The sequence below is a fragment of the Budorcas taxicolor genome, chromosome 11 (assembly GCF_023091745.1).
Source record: "Budorcas taxicolor isolate Tak-1 chromosome 11, Takin1.1, whole genome shotgun sequence".
In the NCBI taxonomy this organism is placed as follows: Eukaryota; Metazoa; Chordata; class Mammalia; order Artiodactyla; family Bovidae; genus Budorcas; species Budorcas taxicolor.
In genome coordinates this window covers 161,225,239-161,246,958 of record NC_068920.1, presented here as the reverse complement: position 1 = coordinate 161,246,958, position 21,720 = coordinate 161,225,239, and the positions used below count along the sequence as shown (strand labels likewise).

The following is a 21,720-nucleotide window of genomic DNA, read 5'->3' as shown; positions in this document are numbered from 1 at the left end:
CTTCTACAAATAGTCCCTGTGATGGATGTTTCCTCCATTTCTAGCCGCATTCACAGTTTACCTTTTAGTGAATCTGTTTGGATATCTGAGTGATAACTCTTCCGACTGATTGGCATCTTCTGTGTATGATAACGTGCATACAGCTGCAGTGTAAACAGAAGCAGTTGTGGAGAAAGGTCTATTAATAAAGGTGTGAATTCTGAAACATTCCAGAGGAACAGTTCTAAACAGGCCTAAACATTACAGATATTTAAGAAAGAGAAAGGCTGCTGTCCGTCCTCTCAATTTACTTTGACGGTCTTAAAGTCTGGACGTCTGAGGATTCACGTGCAGGAAGCAGAAGCCCAGACGGCCTCCGGGAGGTGAATGATGCCGCAGCTGAGCCGGAGCGGGCCCCTTGGTCTGGTGTCCTGCTTTCATGGTAATTGAAAGGCCTGAACCCAGTAGAGAACAAATGGGCAAGTACATTGGAGGCTTCCTTCTTATGGTTTATTGATGCTGTTTTGCCCAAGTAAAGAGATCATTTACCCATAAAAGCTCAAATCTGAGGGTGTTTTTCTTTCTTTCTTTCTTTTATTCATACTGGCTATTTGAAAGAAGCATTAGGAGATAAAAGGAGAAAAGAAGCTAATATCATTGTCTGATATTTAGATAAAAACCCAAGCAAAACAATTAGATTTATGGTATTTTTCTGTAGCTGTTTTCCTTGGCACAGATAGTACCAGGCAACCTTGCTTATTTCTTTCCTTAGAGTTATGTTCAAAAGAGGAAACAGGGCTTTATTGTAAGACATGGTTCTTTCTCATTAGCTGGGAACAAAATACATTTCAATAATGAGGGGCAAAGGTCTTTGCAACTCAAAACGGTGACGAAGTGTTCCTAGTTTTGCACAAATATTGCTTTTAGTTGAAAGCTTAATGGTTTAGGAGAAATATGACTCCTAAGTATGAGAGTGAGACTCTCGCAGGAGCCTCCCCCACCTGCCAGTGCCGCGCATGCATATGGCAGCTTCGTGGCGTGTGGCTCAATCCAGGTGTTGGTGGGTGAGTTGATCCAGGTGCCGTGTGTCCCTGGCTTGGCGCCGGGAGCCTGGCGCGCACTCACGCCTCTTGGAAGGATTTTCAGTGCCCTTAGGCCCACCAGCTCTGGCTGTTCTGGTCAGCGCTCTGCAGGGGAAGTGGTCCTCCGTGGCTGATGTCCTTACCTGTTACTGTCATGATGTATTACAGAAATTCTCAAAGAGAATCCTAAGTAAAAACAGATTATGCATGTGGCTGCTCCTGGGCAATAAGATGATTTATAAAAACCCACGAAGCACTCCACAAGCACAGTTGCCCCGTTAGGACACTGTCAAGGCTGCTAGGAAGGTCAGATGTGTTACTGCTGAGTCTAGAAACTAGGTTTTTGACAGTCTTGAGGTGTCTGTGGTTTCTCGATTCTTTTGTCTTTGAAGTTTTTGTTGCTAAATGGTATTAAAACCGTGAAGTGAGAGCATTTAGAACTTCCTCAAACTCCCCACCTCAGACATGACTGGAGTCAGGAGGAGGAAAAAGGCGTGCGACACCTCCGCGCTGAGAGGTGAGAGTGAGGGAGCAGACAGGAGCCGGCAAACGCTGGCGACGCTCCGTGCGCCTTCCCTCAGCCTTGGCTCCTGGCCTGAGGAGAAGGGCCGCGTTTCACGGCCTGAGCAGTGACAACAAATGCCAGGCCCGCGGTCAAAAAGGTGCAGCACACGCAAGACAACGGGACGAAGAATGGGAGCTGAGCCCTGAATGGCCTGCTTCCCTTTCACGATGCGTGAGACCCTGGCTGGTGACCTCTTTACGATCGGAGTCTCCTCTCCCGTAAAGTGGGGTGGAGTGGAGGTGGAGGGTGGCTTCCCCAGGCCTGCTCTCGGACGTTAGAATTCTGCGAGCGATTGGAGGACTGAAGCAATCGGAGGGCAGCCCCTAGGAAGGTCTTTTCCTGAGTTCAAGCCTGCAGAGGGGTTCGGCATTCCTGCTTTTTAGCGTTTAGAGTAAGTGGGAGTCAGGACTCTTTCGTGGCTCTGTCATGACAGTGAACATCTGCAAAGCCGAGAGTCTGCTTCTGTTGGAAACCAGCCGCGAGAGGGCTGTCTCATGGAGTCCTTCTGTTCTCTAGGTTGGCTCCAGCCACAGGCCAGGCCAGGGCAGAGTCTCCTGTCCGCCAGCCCACTTGTCAGTTGACAAATCCATTAGCATCTCCTGTGCTTAACGCACCACCCTGCACGCTGTAGAGAATACAGAGTTATCAGTAGTAACAAGGCTGTGTCCTCACGGTATGTCTCCCTTGTGGCCAGCTTCACCCCTGGCCCAAGAAAGAACACCAGGCCTCCCTACCTGGATGCCACGTGCCAGAGAGAGAGGAGGTCTGTGCAGGGAGGAGGGGTAGGGCTCTCCAGCCCTTGATCTCTTCTTCCCCTCCTGTGGGCCCCCTGCACTCAGGCAGCCAAAATTTATCATAGCTTGGCTCTATCACATTCTTCATCCAGAGGGTTTAGTTACTAGAAGTACCAATGTGTCTTCCTAGCGTTCTTAGGAACCTATATGTAATTCTGTGTAAAGTGAATTTTTTAAGATGGAGTTGAAATGCCTTAAGGTTAAGGAGAACTCTGTCGTTGCTGTTTTTAACTTGCTCCCCCCCCCTCCCCAAAGAAGCCTTTGATGGAAAAGAAAATAATGATTTTCATGATAGGAAGACTCAAACCTTGATTGAGCTGGCTTATAAATTTTGAGATTTTTGAATGTCAGTTTTCTTAAAGTGGGATTCAGGCCATATGGCACGGGGAGGACCATGTTGCTTATGAATAGATGCTATACCCCAGACCCCAGGGGGGGTTCTAGCAAACACATCAGCTTTTAAGTTCTAGACCTGATCGAATGCCAGTGGCTTAATCGGTATATTGAATGTGATCAGTGGGATGAATTTCCTTCTGTTTTCTTCTCAAACTTCTGTCTATTGCAAAACATGTCCTTTATTTATTTTGGAGCAGGTAGAGCATTCAGAACAGTGTGGAACATGGAAAACCAGTTGGAGGACTAACCAAGGGGACCATTGCTCACTTCATTTTCTGAACCTGAGATTTAAATCAGAAACTTTGCATTTGAGTTCTGTTTTTAAAATAATTTCCTTTCATATTGTTTCCTCTCAGTCTGTTTTGTCATTTGTAATTTGAAGCATATTAAAGCTAACTGGATTTGAGCCTCAATAATTTGGACTTTAAAAATAAAGACCTTAGGCTATCCAGAGGAAAAGGGTTTGCTGTTGTATGAAATTGTAGGGACGTTACTTCACCAGTTTTTGGTGAAGCCAAATACCCTTGTGATGTCTTTAGAAGCCTAGAGCTTGGAATTAAACTTCAGAGCTCGGTGGGTCCTTGGAGAAAACACAATGCGAATGAGCCGTGTAAGGTCGCACAGCTTTTATTAACAGCGGGTCCAGCAGCACGTTCTAGAAGCTCTTAGTCTGTACATTGGAATTCACCAGGACCTGATCACATTCCACACTTGTGCATGTCTAATATTACTAAAATAGCATTTATTCAGTAAATCAAGGTTTTCCTAATTCAAAGTGGTGTTTCCCTCAGATCATTATGAGGTATTGAAAATTTCGCAGGCAGAGAGCTAATTAGTAGGTATAATTGATTAGAAAAGGTTTTAGGTTGAGAACTGACCAAAAAATATGACGTTTGTTATAGAAAGTAGAAGTTTGACATGAACAGATAGGTTTCTCTTGGAACTGAGAAATTTTCTCTCAAAATTCAGAGAACATGGAAATAGCTAGGACTGCCAAGCAGCAGGCAATAAAGACCCCCTCCCCCCAGCTGGCCACACAGCACTCCCGTTTCCCCAGCTGTGAGATGTGGAAGTTCAGAGAATGGACTGTTTTATTTCTCTCCCACTTTCATTTTACTCTTGCTGGTTAGTGGAGAAATGATCTTGGATAGAAAAATCACATTATAACTTTGATAAGTTGCCTTTTGAAATAGAGTCGTTTCCATGCCACAGACATTTGGAGCAAAGTATGTTTATTGAAATATATTTTTATAGAAAATATTACCGAACCTGTAATTGAACACGTATGGCAGTATTTTGAGGAGTGATATGTTCTTAATGTTAATTTGTGGATTAGCTCTGAACTCCCTTCTGCTGTTTTAAAACCTTTGGCTGAGTGAACATTTTCCAAGAGTCTTTGCAGATCTACGCAGTGTTTCATGGAATAGAGTATTTAGTGCTTAAATAATGTATAAATCCAGTTGGACAGGAGCTGCCTGTCAGTTTTATTAACTTTGACCTTTTCTCCCATTATAAAGATGCTTCGGTAAATATTTAATGGGCCCCTTATAGATCTTGACAGTCGGAGCTGTGTTCCTGGAAACTGGGAACCGTATATATGATTAACAAATGTCGCTTAATCACTGTGAGTCAGCTTTCAAGGGCAGGTTTTGTTCTGGGAGAAGAAAACTCCTTCCATCTCCATGTGCTCTCGGGTGTGGCCTACATTGAGAGCATCCAAGATGGTAGAAGTCTCATCAGAACCCTGGGAAAGACAGGCAGCAGCTAGCATGCATTTCTGCTGCTTGGGGGTTTTTGTTTGTTTGAGCAAATGATCAAAATGATGCCAGGTGGACAAAATCACCCTGCCACTCTGCATAGTTAGCAGGACTCTTCCACTCAAAAGAGTCAGCAGGGCTGGAATGGCTGAGCTTGCATGGACCCTAATAAGATACAAAGGAGAAGGAGAGCCAGAAGAAGAGACGGTTCCTGGAGCCAGGAGGGTCCCCTGCCAAGCTGTCTTTCCCTTTAATTCCATAAAGCCCCATGCATATTGCACTCATTGCAAATTCTGGTGGGGAGGATCGAAACCCAAGTAGCTGACATTTTGAAACATTGTCTTTCAAACTTGTACTGTCCCTTGCTTCCATTGATTTCCCATTTAAGAAATCTGTAGGAGAAAAATAAATTTGAGCAAAATTCATTGGTCTGCGATGAGTTGTTAGAGCCAAATTATACCCCCCTTTTTCCACTTCGAGAAGAGCTCCGTTTTTATTTTGAATGTGATATGTCTCTGTCTTGTATTGTGCAGCCATAAGGCTCCCATAGCAAATCGACCAAGTAAATCAAGAGCCTGTTAAAAAGCAATATGGATGCTCCAAACACAGACATTTCGGTCTTTCCTGGGTCACTGGATATCTTCATTTTTATAGCCACTTTCAAGAAGCAGATCATTTCAATTGGTTGTGTTTTCTTTCACTCTCTGTTTGTGTGCAGCCCAGTGGCTTTACGGGAGGCCATTTATTTTTCAGGATGTTATTACCCTTTGCATCCAGGGCCCAACCCCTTTTATATGGTGGTCACCAATTTCATTACCATGAGCTGTAATGTAGCTGACTCTGCAAAGGGAATCTATCCATGGAAGAGCATTTTGAAAAGAAATTCAGAGCTGCAGAATAAATTACTATTTGTATATTCAGTTAATTCTAAATAAATGTTTGAAAGACCTTGCTTAATTTGAGGAGGAAGAAAGAAACGTGTTGGATGTTATAAATGTTCTCAATCCAAGTTTCTTAGCTTGGTGTTTTCAAGTTCGAATGTTTTATTTACATCTGTTCAAAATTGGGATACCTTTCAAGGATAATTTTGTTATAGAGATGGATGACAACTCTTCACATCTAAAGTACAAAAGTATGGGATTTAAAAAGGAAAATGGGCGTCCCTGTCACGTGTCAAATTGGAGATAAGCTTCATTTGGTAACGAGCGAGAGTGTGAGCTGTATTGTAAATCAAAAGATCCTGATGATCGGAGTTGAGGGCAGGGGGAGACTCCTGCGTGGGGCACAGGGGAACTTTCTGCAGTGATGGAGGCTGCGTTTTGATGGGGGTGGTGGTGTCACAGGCATATGTTATCAAGACATGACCACACTGGACACCAAAATGTATGCATTTTATTTTATATGAATTATAACTCAATTATAACTTTTTTTAAAAAGTCCTGTTTGGTTTAGAACTAGGCAGTATCATTTCTCTTTTCCAATAGAGAAAGTCTAGAGGAGTAAAATGATCTGTCCTGAGTAACCTCGAAGCTCAGCAGTCTGTCAGAACAAAGCGAACGATGCTGGCCCTGAGCCCGCTTAGAGTCTGCCGCGTCCTCGCTTGTATTGTTCCAGCTCGTGTGCATGGAGTGGAATTAACTTCTTCAGCCAGTTCTCTTCAGTGAGCCTGTATCCATTTGTGTACATTGTCATGAGATACATTCCTGTGCTTATTTTTGTGATCGATACTTGTATCTTAGCCACTGGGAACAACAGCCCAGCTGTATGTTCCAATCTGTTTATGATCAGCCTGTTGTGCTCCTGTTGACCACAGTGGTCTGTGAGTTATGTTTTTTATTACAAGCAAGACATGACAGTAGCAAGAGTGCCTAGAACTAATTTTTTTTTAAGGAAACCCACTGGATCCTCTTTTTGAAAAATGACATAAGCTTTAAAACCATTTACATAAAGCAAATGTGAACAGAAGTGAAAAAAGAAGTAAAAAATTACCACAATTCTCCTTAGAAATCCACTGTTAACCTTTTGGAGAGCATGCTTTAACCTTCTGGAGAACGTTTTTAAGTACCTCTTTGTTTACAATACCTTTTTTAAAAAATTCAACAAAATGATGTTGTAAAGTTCTTTATGTATTTACCCAATTTCCCTCTTATTATTGGGCATTTAGATTGGTTTCAGTTCTTTATCATTTTGTAACGCTGTGATGAGCATCCTTATTCATGCTTGTTTTTCTGCTTGTCTGATTATCTCCTATGAATACATTTCTTGAAGCAAGATGTTAGCAGGTATATTTGAAATTATTAAAAATGTTCTGAGCTGGTAAGATGTATCAAGTATTGATAGTTTAATAGCCCTTGTCCTGCTTTTACCAAATGTTATTTTTCTTCCCCTTTTGTTTGGTTTTCCTCTGCAGTTGCAGTACCACGCAGGTCTGGCATCTGGCCTTTTGAATCAACAGTCGTTGAAACGTTCCGCTAACCAGATGGGAGTGTCTGCTAAACGTAGGCCAAAGGCTCAACCCACGACTCTCGTCTTACCGCCTCAGTGAGTGATGGGTTGGACAAAGTTCTTTCGTCCTGGGTAAACTCTAATTTGTGCTTGTTTTTGGCTGACGGAAACTCATTTTGGCAAGATCGTTCTTTCTTTTAAAAACATTTCTGTTAAGATTGGAGACCAAACACGTAGGTCACCTATTTTGCATCGGTCTTCAAAGAAGCAGTTACGATGCAATTCCCAGTTTACCTGGTCTGTGTGTGCCTCTAGGACGTTAAGATACCTCATGGCTTATTCTTTGTTTCCTTTCTCAGTCCCAGAGTTGGCAGAGTGTGAGTGCAGTTCTCTGTATTTCACAAATGAGGCCACCGAGGAGCGCGCTTTGATAAACTGCAGGCCGTCTAGAGAATCCGGTAGCCCTCGGATTAGAATCGGTGCCGGGCTCACTTGTTCTTTTTTAGAAGACTAATATACGTGCCCTTCCTTTTCCCAGGAGAGAGAGCAGACACTGTAAAGTGTACGTTCAGATGGATGGTTTTTTCACGTGTCTGCCTCTGTGTAGCTCCCCCTGGATCACGCCACTGGCCACCACTTCGAGGACCCCCTGAGAATCCTTCTCGTGTCCCCACCCTGCACACAGGCTGCCACCTCCCGAACCTGACCGCGGCCCTGACTTCTCTGGACAGTGACTTTGGCCTGCTCGGGAGCTTCCTATCGATGCAGCCACACGGGCACCTTTGTATGAGCTGTCTTCTCTCAGCCGGCCAGCTGTTAGGCGGCTTGTTCTTTTTTGTTGCTGCATAGTACTCCTTTGAACGTGCCATAGTTTTTCCAGCCATTGGATCGGCCTTTACTCGAGACCTCAGGAGTTGAGAGCCATGGCTCACTCAGTGCTGTAGAATCATAAATTGAACACACCAGTCTTTGCTGGTGGTTTTTCCGCTCCACACACAGACTCGCCTGGAAGGGGTGCTGCCTCCCAAGGGCTTGACCTGGTTTTTAAACACATTGCCCAGCTCAGCCTGTTCTCCTGTTATACCCTCTTCCCTTAATATCCTCTGTTACAAACTACATTTTGAAGTTTCCAGTCTGAAGGGGGTTTGCAGGGGAGATTCGGTTGTTTGCCTTTACACAGGATCTCATTTGTATCGTGTTTGGTTAGCAAATACTTATTATACCTCCTGTCTGCCGTGCACTGTCCTCAGCTTTGGGGATACAGTCACAGGCAAGACAGGCATGTTCCCATCTTCCCAGAGCTTTTGATTTACTGGGGAGGAAAGGCAAAAAGCAAGTACCCCTAAGCAAATAAATAAACTAGTACAGTAATTTCTGGTTATGATAAGTACTTCTGAAGGGAACACATAGGATGGTAAGGAGGGGAGGCTGCTTAAAACAGGTGGTCAAAGAAGGCCTCTCCAAGGAGCTGGTGCTGGGGGAGACTTGAGAACAGGGAGGAGAAGGACCAGTGAGGAGCTGGGAAAACTACAGGGGATGATTCTGGGGGGGGTCTCTTCTCACCAGTGGATGCTCGCACCCCACCATTTGTATGACTTTCAGGTTTTCTTCACCAGCATCATTTGCTTCCAGGGTGGGATGAACATAACCAGCTGGCCTCCAGCAAGTTCCTTTTTGTCTGCCACACACACAGGCTCCATCCTTTCCAGAGACAGCAGGGCCAGCTTCCTCGAGTGATGCAAGAAAGAGGGAGTTTTCACCATTTGACAAAAAGCTTCTTCTGTCTGATGCTTTGCACATGTTGACTTGGCGATTCTGCACATCTCAGCTTTTGGCTTTCAGAAGTCTAGTGGGCCTTATAACTTGTCATCCTCCCTGCATGGCTTGTCCACTGAGGTAGGATGCGTGGTGAGAAGTGAAAGACTTTCTAATGGTCCCACAAGACTGGAGCCAGAAGTGTTTGTTGCTAACTCTCTCCTGACAAAAGTCAGTTCTTAGTCCATCTGTTCACCATTTGTTAATTTGCATTGGCTTGAAACCTGTTTACAGGTGACATGCTATTATGAGGACACTTAGAAACTATTTTAAGCAGCAAGGCAATCAACAGACTCTGTTCTCATGCCAAGAAAAAAAAGCTGGGTGTTCACAACTGTCATTATAAATTTATAATAAATCACTCAAAATACTTAGTTTCAAAGAGAAAAGTGGTTCCCGTGCCCTAAGAACGCAGTGTTGAAATGATTTCCTATGCTTGATGCCTCTTTTCCTGTGAAAATTGACTGCAGCCTTTTCATATCCTTGAGCTTTGTGGATTCACATTATCCTGACGTCCCTTTTTAGAGCAGCTGTCCAGTAGCAGGATCTATAACTAAAGGACATTCTGTTTGCTTTTACTGAGTACCTACTATGTGCCACTTACTGTGTTAGTTGTCAGGAGTAGAGACACCAGTATATGGCATAGCTGCTGACCTAATTGGATCATACATTGTAAAAAGAAAAAAAGAAACTAGTAATATATACATATTGTAGATTTTGAAAAAAAAAATCAAAGATTATTAAAAAAGAAAAAATAATAGTGCTGTCATCCTGATAAAGTTATCGTTAAAGTTTTGATGGCTGTTCTAGATTTTTTTTCCTATGCATGTGTAATATATAATTTTTAAAAACAAAAACCAGCCTTTAAGAAGAAATGTCTTGTGATACTGTTCTTCTGTGTCACATCCCAACATTTATTGTAGTTGTTAGGTTTAAGGTAGTATAATTTGACCCATGGAGTATTTAAAATTGCCTGTTAATCAGCCGTGTTGTGGTTTTATCTATAGGACATTTCCTCATTACAGAACTCTTACTATAAACATGGTATGACCATAAACTTTGTCTTTAAGGAAATGCCTTGTGAACGCCCTTAAAGACGGCACCGAAATGCCCCAGGGTTGCTGCATTTTCATCCATGGCTACAAATTGCCCCAGACTTGGCGGGTTTAACGACAATAAACATGATCACCCATATTTTCTGTGGGTCTGGAGTCCGGGAGTAGCCTGGTTCAGAGCCTCTCGTAACACTGCCGTCAGATAGCCAGGACCACAGGCATCTGAAAGTTGGACCAGGGTCCAGAGGCCACTTCCAAGGTGGTCACTCGCGTGGCAGGCAATTTGGGGTTGGCTGCTGGTGGGAGACCTCAGTTCCTCCCCACACAGGCCTCTCCGCAGGCTGCCTGAGCGTCCTCTGACATGCAGGTGACTCTCCCAAGGCAGGCAAGCCGGGCAGAGCCTGTCCTTTTTATGGCCTCACCTCAAGATGTGTAGCATCAGTTCCACCTGTTCTGTGGATTAGAAATGAGCTGCCGAGTCTGACTGACGCTCGTGGGGAGAAGGTGAGGTGCTCTCTTCTGAAGGAAGGAGTGTCCAAATTTGCAGACATGTTTTAAAACCACCACGATTGCCAAAGAGGAGAGACGCTGCACGGAGAGTCGGGTGGTGGGGCCTGTGAGCCCCATTCTCTTGTTTATCCAGCAGATATTTACTTGAGGCCTACAGGTGCTGGGTTCTGTGCTCCGAGCTGGAGATTTGGAGACGAATAAGACAGGATTTTGGCTTTGGGGATGCTCCGAGTAGACACAGAGGAACAGACGAGCAGCAGGGGATGACCAGACTGCAGCTTCATAGTCAAGCGTGCCGGGGTCCCAAGGGCCGGATCCTCACGTGCCCGAGAAGGCCACGGCAGCGCCAAGAGAGCCCACGCGGGCACCAGACTCACCGAATCTCTCCGCTGCCGGCCGGGAGGGATGGAGGCTTCCTCGTGGAGAGCTAGGAGCTTTCTTGCATAGGCCTACAGAACTCTGGGGAAAGGGTTTATTTCTAAACAGTGGAGGCGGCGGTTAAGGGCCGGGGGCTGGCCTCCTCGCCCGCCCTCCCCTAGAACTCTGTGTGTCTGCTAGTGCGGAGGCGCTTGGGTTTCTGCGTTGGCTTGTGTCAGCAGTTGGGTGGCGTGGAAGCTGCTGCCCTGAAGCCTCTTCCTGAGCGGGCTGAGACAACAGTTGTGGCAAGAATGCAGGAGGTTTGTACCGTCATTGATGTGTTTGTTTTTAAAGTGCAGTTGGCTTTAAAAACAATAGTCTTTGAAGACTCAGATTCCATGCCTCACGCACCCCCCACCCCCACCCCCCCCCCAAGTTCCCAGAGGATTAGTGATTTGTGGGATTAACGATTCATATTTTTCTCCCCTTCCAAAGACGCTTGTAAGGAAACAAGATGCTGTTCGTGATGAAAGATCTCTGATGCTATATTAGCGTTCAGAGGGCCCTGGTGAAGCGACCTCACTCCCAGATTCCCGAGTGTTCTTAAGTCTTTTGCAGAAGAACAGACACCATCATTTTCATAAAGGAGGCTGTGTCCCCCGTTGCTGGGTAAACATTGTTCGCCTTTGACCTTGTGAGACTGGGCTCAGTCTGGGAAGTGGCTGTCACACTTGACTGACCTGTAAGTTGCATCCGGAGATCCCTGTGTGTCAGCTGGCACCTTATTTCCTTGTGCCGTCGTGGATGGCAGCTTCAGCTCTATGAGACCTCGCTCTATGTACTCTTGTGGCAGAGTGGGGTGTTGGTTTTAATCATTGTGGCCAAGTCACACACAATCATTGTGACTCCTGGGTTTCATCAGAGGTGAAAGAGCCTTGTGTGTTCTTATTTTGCGCATGTAGATCTCATTCGGGTTTTTTTTTTAAATACTTATTTTCATTTATTTGGCTTCACTGGCGTGTGGGATCTAGTTTCCCAACCAGCATTCGAACCCGCACCACTGCATTGGGAGCTTGGAATCTTAGCCACTGGACCATCAAGGAAGTTCCAGGTTTCACTTAGGTTTGAGGGGGAAAAAAAGTTATTTGTTTTACAGAAAGGTTATTTTTAAAAGTATTACCTGCCCCGCCCCTCCCCCCCATGCTGGAGGTTGTGACGCCAGGCGGTTTCTGGGTATCACCTTATGGTTTGTGAAGAGGTCTTGCCTGTGAGACTAGGGGCACTTCAGAGGCCGCCTTCTCTCATCCCCGGGGATGCGCCGGCCCTGCTCGCAGCCCAGAGCGGCCCTTCTGCTCATTCACTGGGTCCATTGCCCCCTCACCTGCTCCCAAGCATTTCTGCAGGGGCCTCCTGTTTCTCTCCCACCCCGTCCGTGTTACCTTTCTCCTCCTTCGCTCTTGGTAGAATGGAAATGGGCGAACCCCAGAACCATCTCCTGGGAGAACACCGACTCCTAGTACCTCCTCTTTCACCTTCCCACCCCCGCACCTGTCTACAGCACAATTCCTTGAAAGACTTGACTGCACTTGCCCCCAGTTTCTCAGCTGCCCCAGGCAACAAGCGTTCTGATTCCGATCCCCGTTCTCCAGTTTCGCCTCTTCTAGCACCCCTCGTAAACGGAGTCATGCGGAACACAGTGCTTTCTCCCGGGCTGCTTTTGTGCGACGTGATGTTTTGGAGATTCGTTCGTGTGTGTTAGAGCTCTGCTCCATTTTATTGCTGAACATGATTCCTAGCTGTTCTCCGGAGCACACTAGTGGCACTTCCTCACCATTTGGCGTCCGCTTCAGTGTTGTCTCATACCTCTGAGAGTGCGAGGCATCTTCACTTCCTGCTCCTGCTCTTGGATGGCCTATCTTGAGTTTGAGTAATAACGGTATACAAAAACCACGTGCCCGGACAAGTGTTGCTGGGGAGAAATGCCGCCGATGGAGGCAGTCACTGGCATAATGACACCGCTTGGCCACCTCAGGGTTCCAGTGTTTGAACAGCAGATTGTCTCGGTATGGCCACTGATTGGGTTCTGGAAGTTGAACTGAAAGAGGCTCATATTCTGCCACTGCCTTGCACACTAGCTCCCGAGAAGATCATGGACTTGAAGTCACACACGGTGCTTGTATAGGTGACTGGATTCTCACTAAGGCACGTGGTCGGCGCTGCCTCTGCTCTCGAAAGGGAGAGGCTCCTGTTGTCCCCTGCTTAATGAGAAACTGCCAGGAGACGTGGAGAGCAAAGCGGAGACGTGGACCCGTGCTGCGTGACAGCGGCGAGCGAGGGCCCCCGCTCTTCGTGGCCACTGATGCCGAAATTGAGAAAGGCAAAGATTTGCCAGGATGAGCATACGAAACCCGGGTCTCTCCCTGTAGCTTCCTGGCCATTACGTCATTCTCTCTCCTGTTGCTGATTTTCCCAGACCTTTTCTATGAGTTTTTTTCTCAGCCGCACAGAGATGAAACTCCAGGTTTCTGTGTTTGCTTTGCTATTACAGAAGCCCTGATTTAGCCGTCATTTGATAGTGACTGTGACCCTGCTTCCGTGCAGCTACCTAACCCTTCTCTTGATTACTTGGGCTTTGTTTTGCCTCCCGAGGATCTTGATATTTTGTTGAGGGCACTATTTGGTTGTATGTTGATAGGTTTATATTTAAGTGCTTCACCTCAGATGGTGAGAGGAGCCCTGAACAGGAATGTTTGGCATCTCTTTTCATGGGAGTTTAGTTTGTCTCTGAGCAGAGGAGGCTCAGATGATACAGGATCCACCTGCAATACAGGAGGGGTTCAGTCCTGGGCTGGGAAGATCCCCTGGAGGAAGACATGCCCACTCCAGTATTCTTGCCTGGAGAACCCCACTGACAGAGGAGCCTGGCGGGCTACAGTTCATGGGGTTGCAAGGAGTTGGACATGACAGTGACTAAGGATTTTTCACTTTTCACTTTCAAAGCATCAGTTAATATACCACGAATGAGAAGCAAACCGATTGATTGCTGTGAGTTTTAGAAATATACAGCATCACCTCCTGTAATCCCCTCATCCAGGTTGCTTATTTGCCAGGCCTGCACTCCCTGGGCCTCAGCTGGGGAGCAGAGCCAGTGTGTTGTTGGCTGTTCTGAGTGTCCCCGAAAGGAAACAGAACTTTGCAGTTTTTAAGTTTCCTTGAGGTTGGCAAAAAGTCATCAAAACTTGAGTAGAGATTCACAAAATTCCCCTCTCCCCTACTGGCATGTATTAAGTAACAATATTCATTAGATACCACTGAGAGGCTGTGTAATAAAGAAATAATCCTAGGCCTTGGTGGCTCTCACTCTCCAGAAGAGTTGAAATTGAGAATATAATTAAAGATTAAAACATTGTTTGCATTCTAGAACATGGAGAAATCTTCCTCTCCATTGTGGGACCATATTAATAAGGAAGAGATCAGTTTCCAATAACCAAGACCACAGAAGCTCATTTATTAACATCAGTCATATTGAAGCTGTCTGACTCGTTACTTCTTTGTCTTTTTCCTACAAGACTGGAGCTGTGTCCAGGAATAGTGAGGGATACCAGCCTTATCTCAAAAAAGAATTTATCAAAATCTATGCAGCATCCTAAATTTGGATGGGAGTGTTCACAGGGAAAGGGGGGTAGCAGAGAATGAGATGGTTAGATCACTGACTCAGTGGATGTAAATTTGGGCAAACTCTGGGCGATAGTGGAGGACACAGGAGCCTGGCGTGCTGCAGTCCATGGGGTAGGACAGAGTCAGACACGACTTAGAGACTGAACAGCAGTTCAGTTCAGTCGCTGAGTCATGTCTGACTCTTTGTGACCCCATGGACTGCAGCACGCCAGGCCTCCCTGTCCATCCCCAACTCATGGAATTTACTCAAACTCATGTCCACTGAGTCGGTGATGCCATCCAACCAGCTCATCCTCTGTCATCCCCTTCTCCTCCCACCTTCAGTCTTTCCCAGCATCAGGGTCTTTTCAAATGAGTCAGTTTTTTGCTCATTGGCCAAAATATTGGAGTAATTCACTGTATTCCTCTGTTTGTCAAAAAATAATTTCCATGCTGTCAGGTTCAGCCAGTTTTTTATGCAAAGAATAAAAGGTTGATAGGAACTTGTGTACCTGCCTGTGCTGAGGTTGTATCATTGAGGCTGGGAAAGAGGCAAGAACACCATAAAATCTTGTCAGACCATCTCGACACAGTGACAAAAAGAAACCTTGGTGGTCAGATACCTTGTACTCCAAGCTCCTTGCAGCCCACTGCACCCTGAACCGCAGAGTGGACTCAGAGAAGAGCCCGGGGCCTTGCCCAATTGGATTGTAAAAGTTTAACTGCACAAGCGCCGTTTCATTTTCTCTCTCTGCTTTTTTGTTGCTGTTCACATTTGTTTGTTTTCCATTTGCCTCAAAATCGAATCTGAAGGCATTCAAAGCCGAGGGTGCAGGATCGTCTTCTCGTACATCCAGGCGCCGCTGTTGCCTGTTCTTGCTCTTTAGAGCTTTTGAGGGCCCAGAGAAGACGCTGTCAGTAATAGTTCTTGAAATGTCCTTTTCTATGTTTATTGCTAGTGTTATTGGCAGGTGGAGGAGGAAAGTGTCTTTCTCTGTCTGCAGCATTGGCTTGGGAGGGGAAAATGTGGTTCAGTGACTGGGCAGAAAGTTTCCACTCCCGGCTCTGTACAGCTTGCATGTGGTAGCCAAATGCCTCTGGCTTTGCCGCTCTCTGCCTTGTGTTTTGTTGACTGGAAACTCCTTGGGGACCAGGGATCCCTGCATCCCCTTCCTGCCCAGTCTTGGCTCGCCTGAGTGAACCAGCCCTCGCTCCCCGCCCAGCTGCTGAGGCAAGAATGTCTCTTTACAAGATGTGCTGGTCGTCATCGTTTGTGCTGCTCATGGCTCTCAGTAAACTGGAAGCATTGAGCGTTGGGTATTTAAGTGGATGGGAACCAGGACTTCTCCACTGGTTAGGAGTCCACCTGCCAATGCTGGGGACGCGGGTTTGATCCCTGGTCCGGGAAGATTGCGTGTGCCTCAGGTCAGTAAGCCTGTGCTCCGCTGTGACGGGAGCCCACGCTCCAGCCCGCACACGGCAGCCAGCAAGCAGCCTTCATCACCGCGCTGGAGAAAGCCTGAGCACAGCGACGAAGACCCAGCGCAGCCGGAAGTCACAGGAATCCGGGGCTGAGCACCAGGTGCAGGGGTGCCTGCAAGTGAGCATGCGAAGATGCCTCTGCTGCGTGGGGCACAGGACTGGATCTGCAGGCTCCGGCAGCAGGCAGGGCCCGAAAGGCAGGCGGAGGCCTCATAGCGACCACCGCGGGGGGCAGCAGGCCCTGGGGGCTCATGAGCAGGGCTGGGGTGTGCAAAGCGTTGTTTTAGGACAATTAATCAAGTGAAAGAATGCAGCTAAATAAGGTAGTCCTTTGTAGCTGTTAAAAAGATAATTGGTTCATGTTACTTATCTTTTATCCCTCTGTTTGGGCAGGAGAAAAATCTCCAGGGGAAATAAACGAGGAATCCCTCATAAATGTCAATGTAAAAATCTGCCTATGGAGAATAAATATAGGGACATTTTGCTTTAAATGCTCTACGTCGTTGTGCTTCATTAGCATATGTGTTGTAAAAGATCCTCCTCTCCCCTTGAGAAAACCGTATTTAGTTCAGCTAATAGCTGCCTGCTGAAAGCCGCAGGTTGTTGAGATCCTCATACTTCAGACGGCCAGGAGAGCTGCCGTGCCCGCGCGTCAGCCGGCCAGTTTCCTGGGCTCACCGTCCTCAGGAGTGCTGGGCCCCGGCAGGACGCCAGCAGCGAGTCCTGGATCCAGTCTCATTTTCTGGCATTCACCAAGCCCTCTCTGTAGGCTGGACGTGTACTTAATCAAGCTGGCACTGTAAGGTGTTCAAGTACTCCTGTCTGTATAAACAGATAGAAGAGAATGAGTTGCCTGTGAAGCTGGTTAGGTCGGAGACTCCCACAAGCCCTGGGAGAAGCAATATGGACCTGCTTACACTCCATGCCTCCCACTTCTCAAAAGTGTTGGGGAAGGGACTTCCCTGGGGGGTCCAGCCAAAAAGAAAGTCCTCTTCATTTTAGGGGACTAGAATGCAAAAGTAGGAAGTCAAGAACTGCCTGGAGGAATAGGCACGTTTGCCCCGGTGTACAAAACGAAGCAGATCAACGGCTAACAGAGTTTTGCCAAGAGAATGCGCGGGCCGTAGCGAACACCCTCTTCCAACAACACAAGAGAAGACCCTACACATGGACATCACCAGACGGTCAACACCAAAATCAGATTGTTTATATTCTTTGCAGCCAAATGCGGAGAAGCCCTACACAGTCAGCAAAAACAAGACCGGGAGGTTACTGTCACTCAGATCATGAACTTATTATTGCCAAATTCAGACTTAAATTGAAGAAAGTAGGGAAAACCACTAGACCATTCAGGTATGACCTAAATCAAATCCCTTATGATTATACAGTGGAAGTGACAAATAAATTCAAGGGATTAGATCTGATAGAGTATCTGAATAACTATGGATGGAGGTTCATGACATTGTACAGGAGACAGGGATCAAGACTACCCCAAGAAAAAGAAATGCAAAAAGGCAAAATGGTTGTCTGATGAGGCCTTACAAATAGCTGAGAAGAGAAAAGACACGAAAGGCAAAGAAGAAAAGGAAAGATATAGCCATTTGAATGCAGAGTTCCAAAGAATAACAAGGAGAGATAAGAAAGCCTTCCTTAGTGATCAATGCAAAGAAATAGAGGAAAACAATAGAATAGGAAAGACTAGCGATCTCGTCAAGAAAATTGGAGATACCAAGGGAACATTTCATGTAAAGATGGGCACAATAAAGGACAAAAACAGTGTGAACCTAACAGAAGCAGAAGATATTAAGAAGAGGTTGCAAGAATGCACAGAAGAACTGTACAAAAAAGATCTTCATGATCCAGATAACCGCGATGGTGTGATCACTCACATAGAGCCACACATCCTAGAATGCGAAGTCAAATGGGTTTTAGGGAGCATCCCTACAAACAAAGCTAGTGGAGGTGATGGAATTCCAGTTGAGCTATTTCAAATCCTAGAAGACGATGCTGTGAAAGTGCTGCACTCATATGCCAGCAAATTTGTAAAACTCAGCAGTGGCCACAGGACTGGAAAAGGTCAGTGTTCATTCCAATCCCAAAGAAAGTCAATGCCAAAGAATGCTCAAACTACCGCACAGTTGCACTCATCACACATGCTAGTAAAGTAATGCTCAAAGTTCTCCAAGCCAGGCTTTAACAGTACGCGAACCGTGAACTTCCAGATGTTCAAGCTGGATTTAGAAAAGGCAGAGGAATCAGAGATCAAATTGCCAACATCCGCTGGGTCATTGAAAAAGCAAGAGAGGTCCAGAAAAACATCTACTTTTGCTTTATTGACTACACCAAAGCCTTTGACCGTGTGGATCACATCAACCTGTGGAAAATCCTTAGAGAGGTGGGAATGGCAGACAACCTGACCTGCCTCCTGAGAAATCTGTATGCAGGTCAAGAAGCAACAGTTAGAACCGGACATGGAACAATGGACTGGTTCCAAATTGGGAAAGGAGTATATCAAGGCTGTATATTGTCACCCTGCTTATTTAGCTTATTTAACTTATCATGCTAATTGCTGGACTGGATGAAGCACAAGCTGGAATGAAGATTGCTGGGAGAAATATCAATAACTTCGGATATGCAGATGACACCACCTTTATGGTAGAAAGTAAAGAAGAACTAAAGAACCTCTTGATGAGAGTAAAGAGGAGAGTGAAAAGTTGGCTTAAAACTCAACATTCCAAAAACTAAGATCCTGGCATCCGGTCACAGCACTTCATGACAAATAGATGGAGGACCAATAGAAACAGTGGCAGGCTTTTACTTTTTTGGGCTCCAAAATCACTGCAGATGGTGACTGCAGCCATGAAATTAAAAGACGCTTGCTCCTTGAAAGAAAAGCTGTGACCAACCTAGACAGCATATTCAAAAGCACAGACATTACTTTTCGACAAAGGTCCATCTAGTCAAAGCTATGGTTTTCCGAGTAGTCATGTATGGATGTGAGAGTTGGACTATAAAGAAAGCTGAGTGCAGAGTAATTGATGCTTTTGAACTGTGGTGTTGGAGAGGACTCTTGAGAGTCCCTTGGACTGCAAGGAGATCCAACCAGTCCATCCTAAAGGAAATCAGTCCTGAATATTCACTGGAAGGACTGATGTTGAAGTTGAAACTCCAATACTTTGGCCACCTGATGTGAAAAGCTGACTCATTTGAAAAGACCCTGATGCTGGGAAAGATTGAGAGCAGGAGGAGAAGGGAATGACAGAGGATGAGCTGGTTGAATGGCATCACCAACTCAATGGACATGAGTTTGAGCAAGTTCCGGGAGTTGGTGATGGAAAGGGAGGCCTGGGGTACTGCAGTCCCTGGGGTCACAAAGAGTCACACACACGTGAGCGACTGAATTGAACTGAACTGAACTGAATCGTAGACACTGAGTCATGATACCTTAATACTGTCAATGAGCTCATTATAATATACTGTTTTGTCTACTTTTGTGTATATTTTAAATTTTTTCAGTTTTTTTTTTTTTGATTTAAATATGAAGCTTGGGAGCTTGGATTATTGTTGAAGAAGTGGAGTTTCAGTGTGAGGATGGTAGGAGAAGTCTTGGGAGTGGGTGTCATCTGCCAGAGGCGGTGGAGGGACGGCACACAGGGAAGGTGCTAGCAAAGGACACTGTCGCCCTACGCAGCCAGCCCTGCCCTGCCCCGCCCTCCAGGGCACCTCAGCCCTTTGCTGTCAGGTTCTGGCCCTAGCCTCACTCTCAGCTGATCTGTCCTATATTTATCTCAGGCCCTTTGTGACACAGTCTAGAATTTAAGACTCCATGTCTTCCATAGATACTGAATCAAAGAGAAATTGCATAAAGTGGAAAACTATAATAAAGAACCTGGCCATTAAGCACCAAGTCGAATATGGCAGCCTGTGAGATCAGTTTAAACTTATATTTCATTGCATCCTCTAATTGCATTTCTCCTTTACAAGGTGATTTTATCCAGGAAGACAGCTGTCTAGTGTGGTTATTACATCACTCCAGCCAGTCCTAGGCAAAGGAAGAAAAGAAATGGTGGTTGTATAGTACACTCATGACATAGAAGTTGGGTCTTTTTTTTAATCCCTTTTTGCATAACAGAGAGAGCTTCAGGATTGTTAATATTTCACAGGATGCCTTTCCCAATCCACAGTGGTTATAGTGAAGCTTTTTTTTCCCATCTCTGTTCTTTCTTGGAATGGATAGTCATTTCAGCCGTCTCTTGACGTGTGTCTCTTCTTTCTGTGCCGTTGAGGCTATTAGTAACCCATAGATTTTGACCCAGAAAGTCCCTGTTTAGAATCATAATGGTCTCTGTTCATCTCTGCTGAAAACTGCTCTGTTAGCTCTGACCGGCACAGTGACCTCAGTAATGTGGAAACACGAAACGGCTTTGCCTCTTAGTTTGAGTCTTCTGGGAAGGATGGATTTTGATCTGGGGTACCAGTCACTTTGATAGTCCTCATTTATGGCAGATACCTGGGGTGGTTTTTTTTTTTTTTTTTTAATAATAAAACACAAAAAACAACCTGAAAAACCTTTTTTCAGCCCAGGTTAGACTTATTTCTAGCTTCCTGAGACTTGAGGTATATCATCTCCCTAAGTGTGCTTAGCGTGAAGGAATTGGTCATGGTCTTTCCGTTTGGAAAGTTTTTCAACCCGGATTCAGCTCTGAGTTCAGGGCCTGCTGGTCCATAGGTGAGCTGTCAAGGTCAGTCCTCACTCCGGACATTCTGACAGCAGGGTAGCAGTGATCTGGAACAGGCTTCCAAGAAAAGGGACCCACGGGCCAGGTGTGGAGGCCAGCTCTTCTTCGGAGTGAGGGAGCCTTTGGAGCAGTGATTCCCACCCCAGATGCACGTCAGAATTTTACAGGGAGCCCTCTGTGGGGAGAGGCCCAGACACTCACATTCTTAAACAGTTCCCAGGGGAATCCCTGTTTGCGCCAAGCAGGGTGAAGGGACACTCGAGGGACAGAGCTATCTTGTCAGAACGTCTGCACGATGAGGGGAATAACTGTTGTGGGGAAGAATTGGGGAGAGCCTGTTTGCTCAAGGCCACCAACAAGAACCTGCTGCAATTTAAACGTCAGAAAAAGGTGCATCCTGACTTGATTGCTCGTCGGTTCCCAGTTGTATCCGATGTCTCAATACATGATTTCTCTGACCAGCTTTATTGAGCTTTGTGGTTCTTTGGTCCACAGAATAAGGTAGTCTGGTGACACTTTACTTTTTTCCTTTAAATGTATTGTTATATCAGTGGTTTGGTCCTTCAGATTAAATTGTAATCTACATGTTTCATTGTCATTTTGTACACTTCTAAAGGTATTTCTATAAATTAGAAGTATACAATTTAGTTTATTGTTAGTCTGATACATACTACTGTTCATTGTAGCTTTTTTTGAACAACTTTATTGGGGTGTACAAAAAATACAGTAAGTTGCATGTGTATAAAGTATGTAATTTTTGACACCCGTGAAACCATCACCTTATCATAATCAAGATAATGAACATATTCATCACCCCTGCATTTCCTCACACCCCTTTGTAGTCTTGCATATTTGAAAGCAGAGACATTACTTTGCCAACAAAGGTCCGTTTAGTCAAAGCTATGGTTTTTCCAGTAGTCATGTATGGATGTGAGAGTTGGACTGTGAAGAAAGCTGAGTGCCGAAGAATGGATGCTTTTGAACTGTGGTGTTGGAGAGGACTCTTGAGAGTCCCTTGGACAGCAAGGAGATCCAACCAGTCCATTCTAAAGGAGATCAGTCCTGGGTGTTCATTAGAAGGACTGAT

The 21,720-nt window shown here is 45.6% G+C and overlaps 1 protein-coding gene across 1 annotated transcript in view; it reads left to right on the top strand.

Annotated features, from left to right (window-relative positions):
• The window catches only part of MED27 (mediator complex subunit 27), a 217,864-nt gene that overhangs the window by 63,223 nt on the left and 132,921 nt on the right, over positions 1-21,720 (top strand). Inside the window, exon 3 of the mRNA XM_052648583.1 lies at positions 6,984-7,114. Coding sequence (XP_052504543.1) covers positions 6,984-7,114 — 131 coding nt within the window. The remainder of the gene's footprint in view (positions 1-6,983; positions 7,115-21,720) is intronic.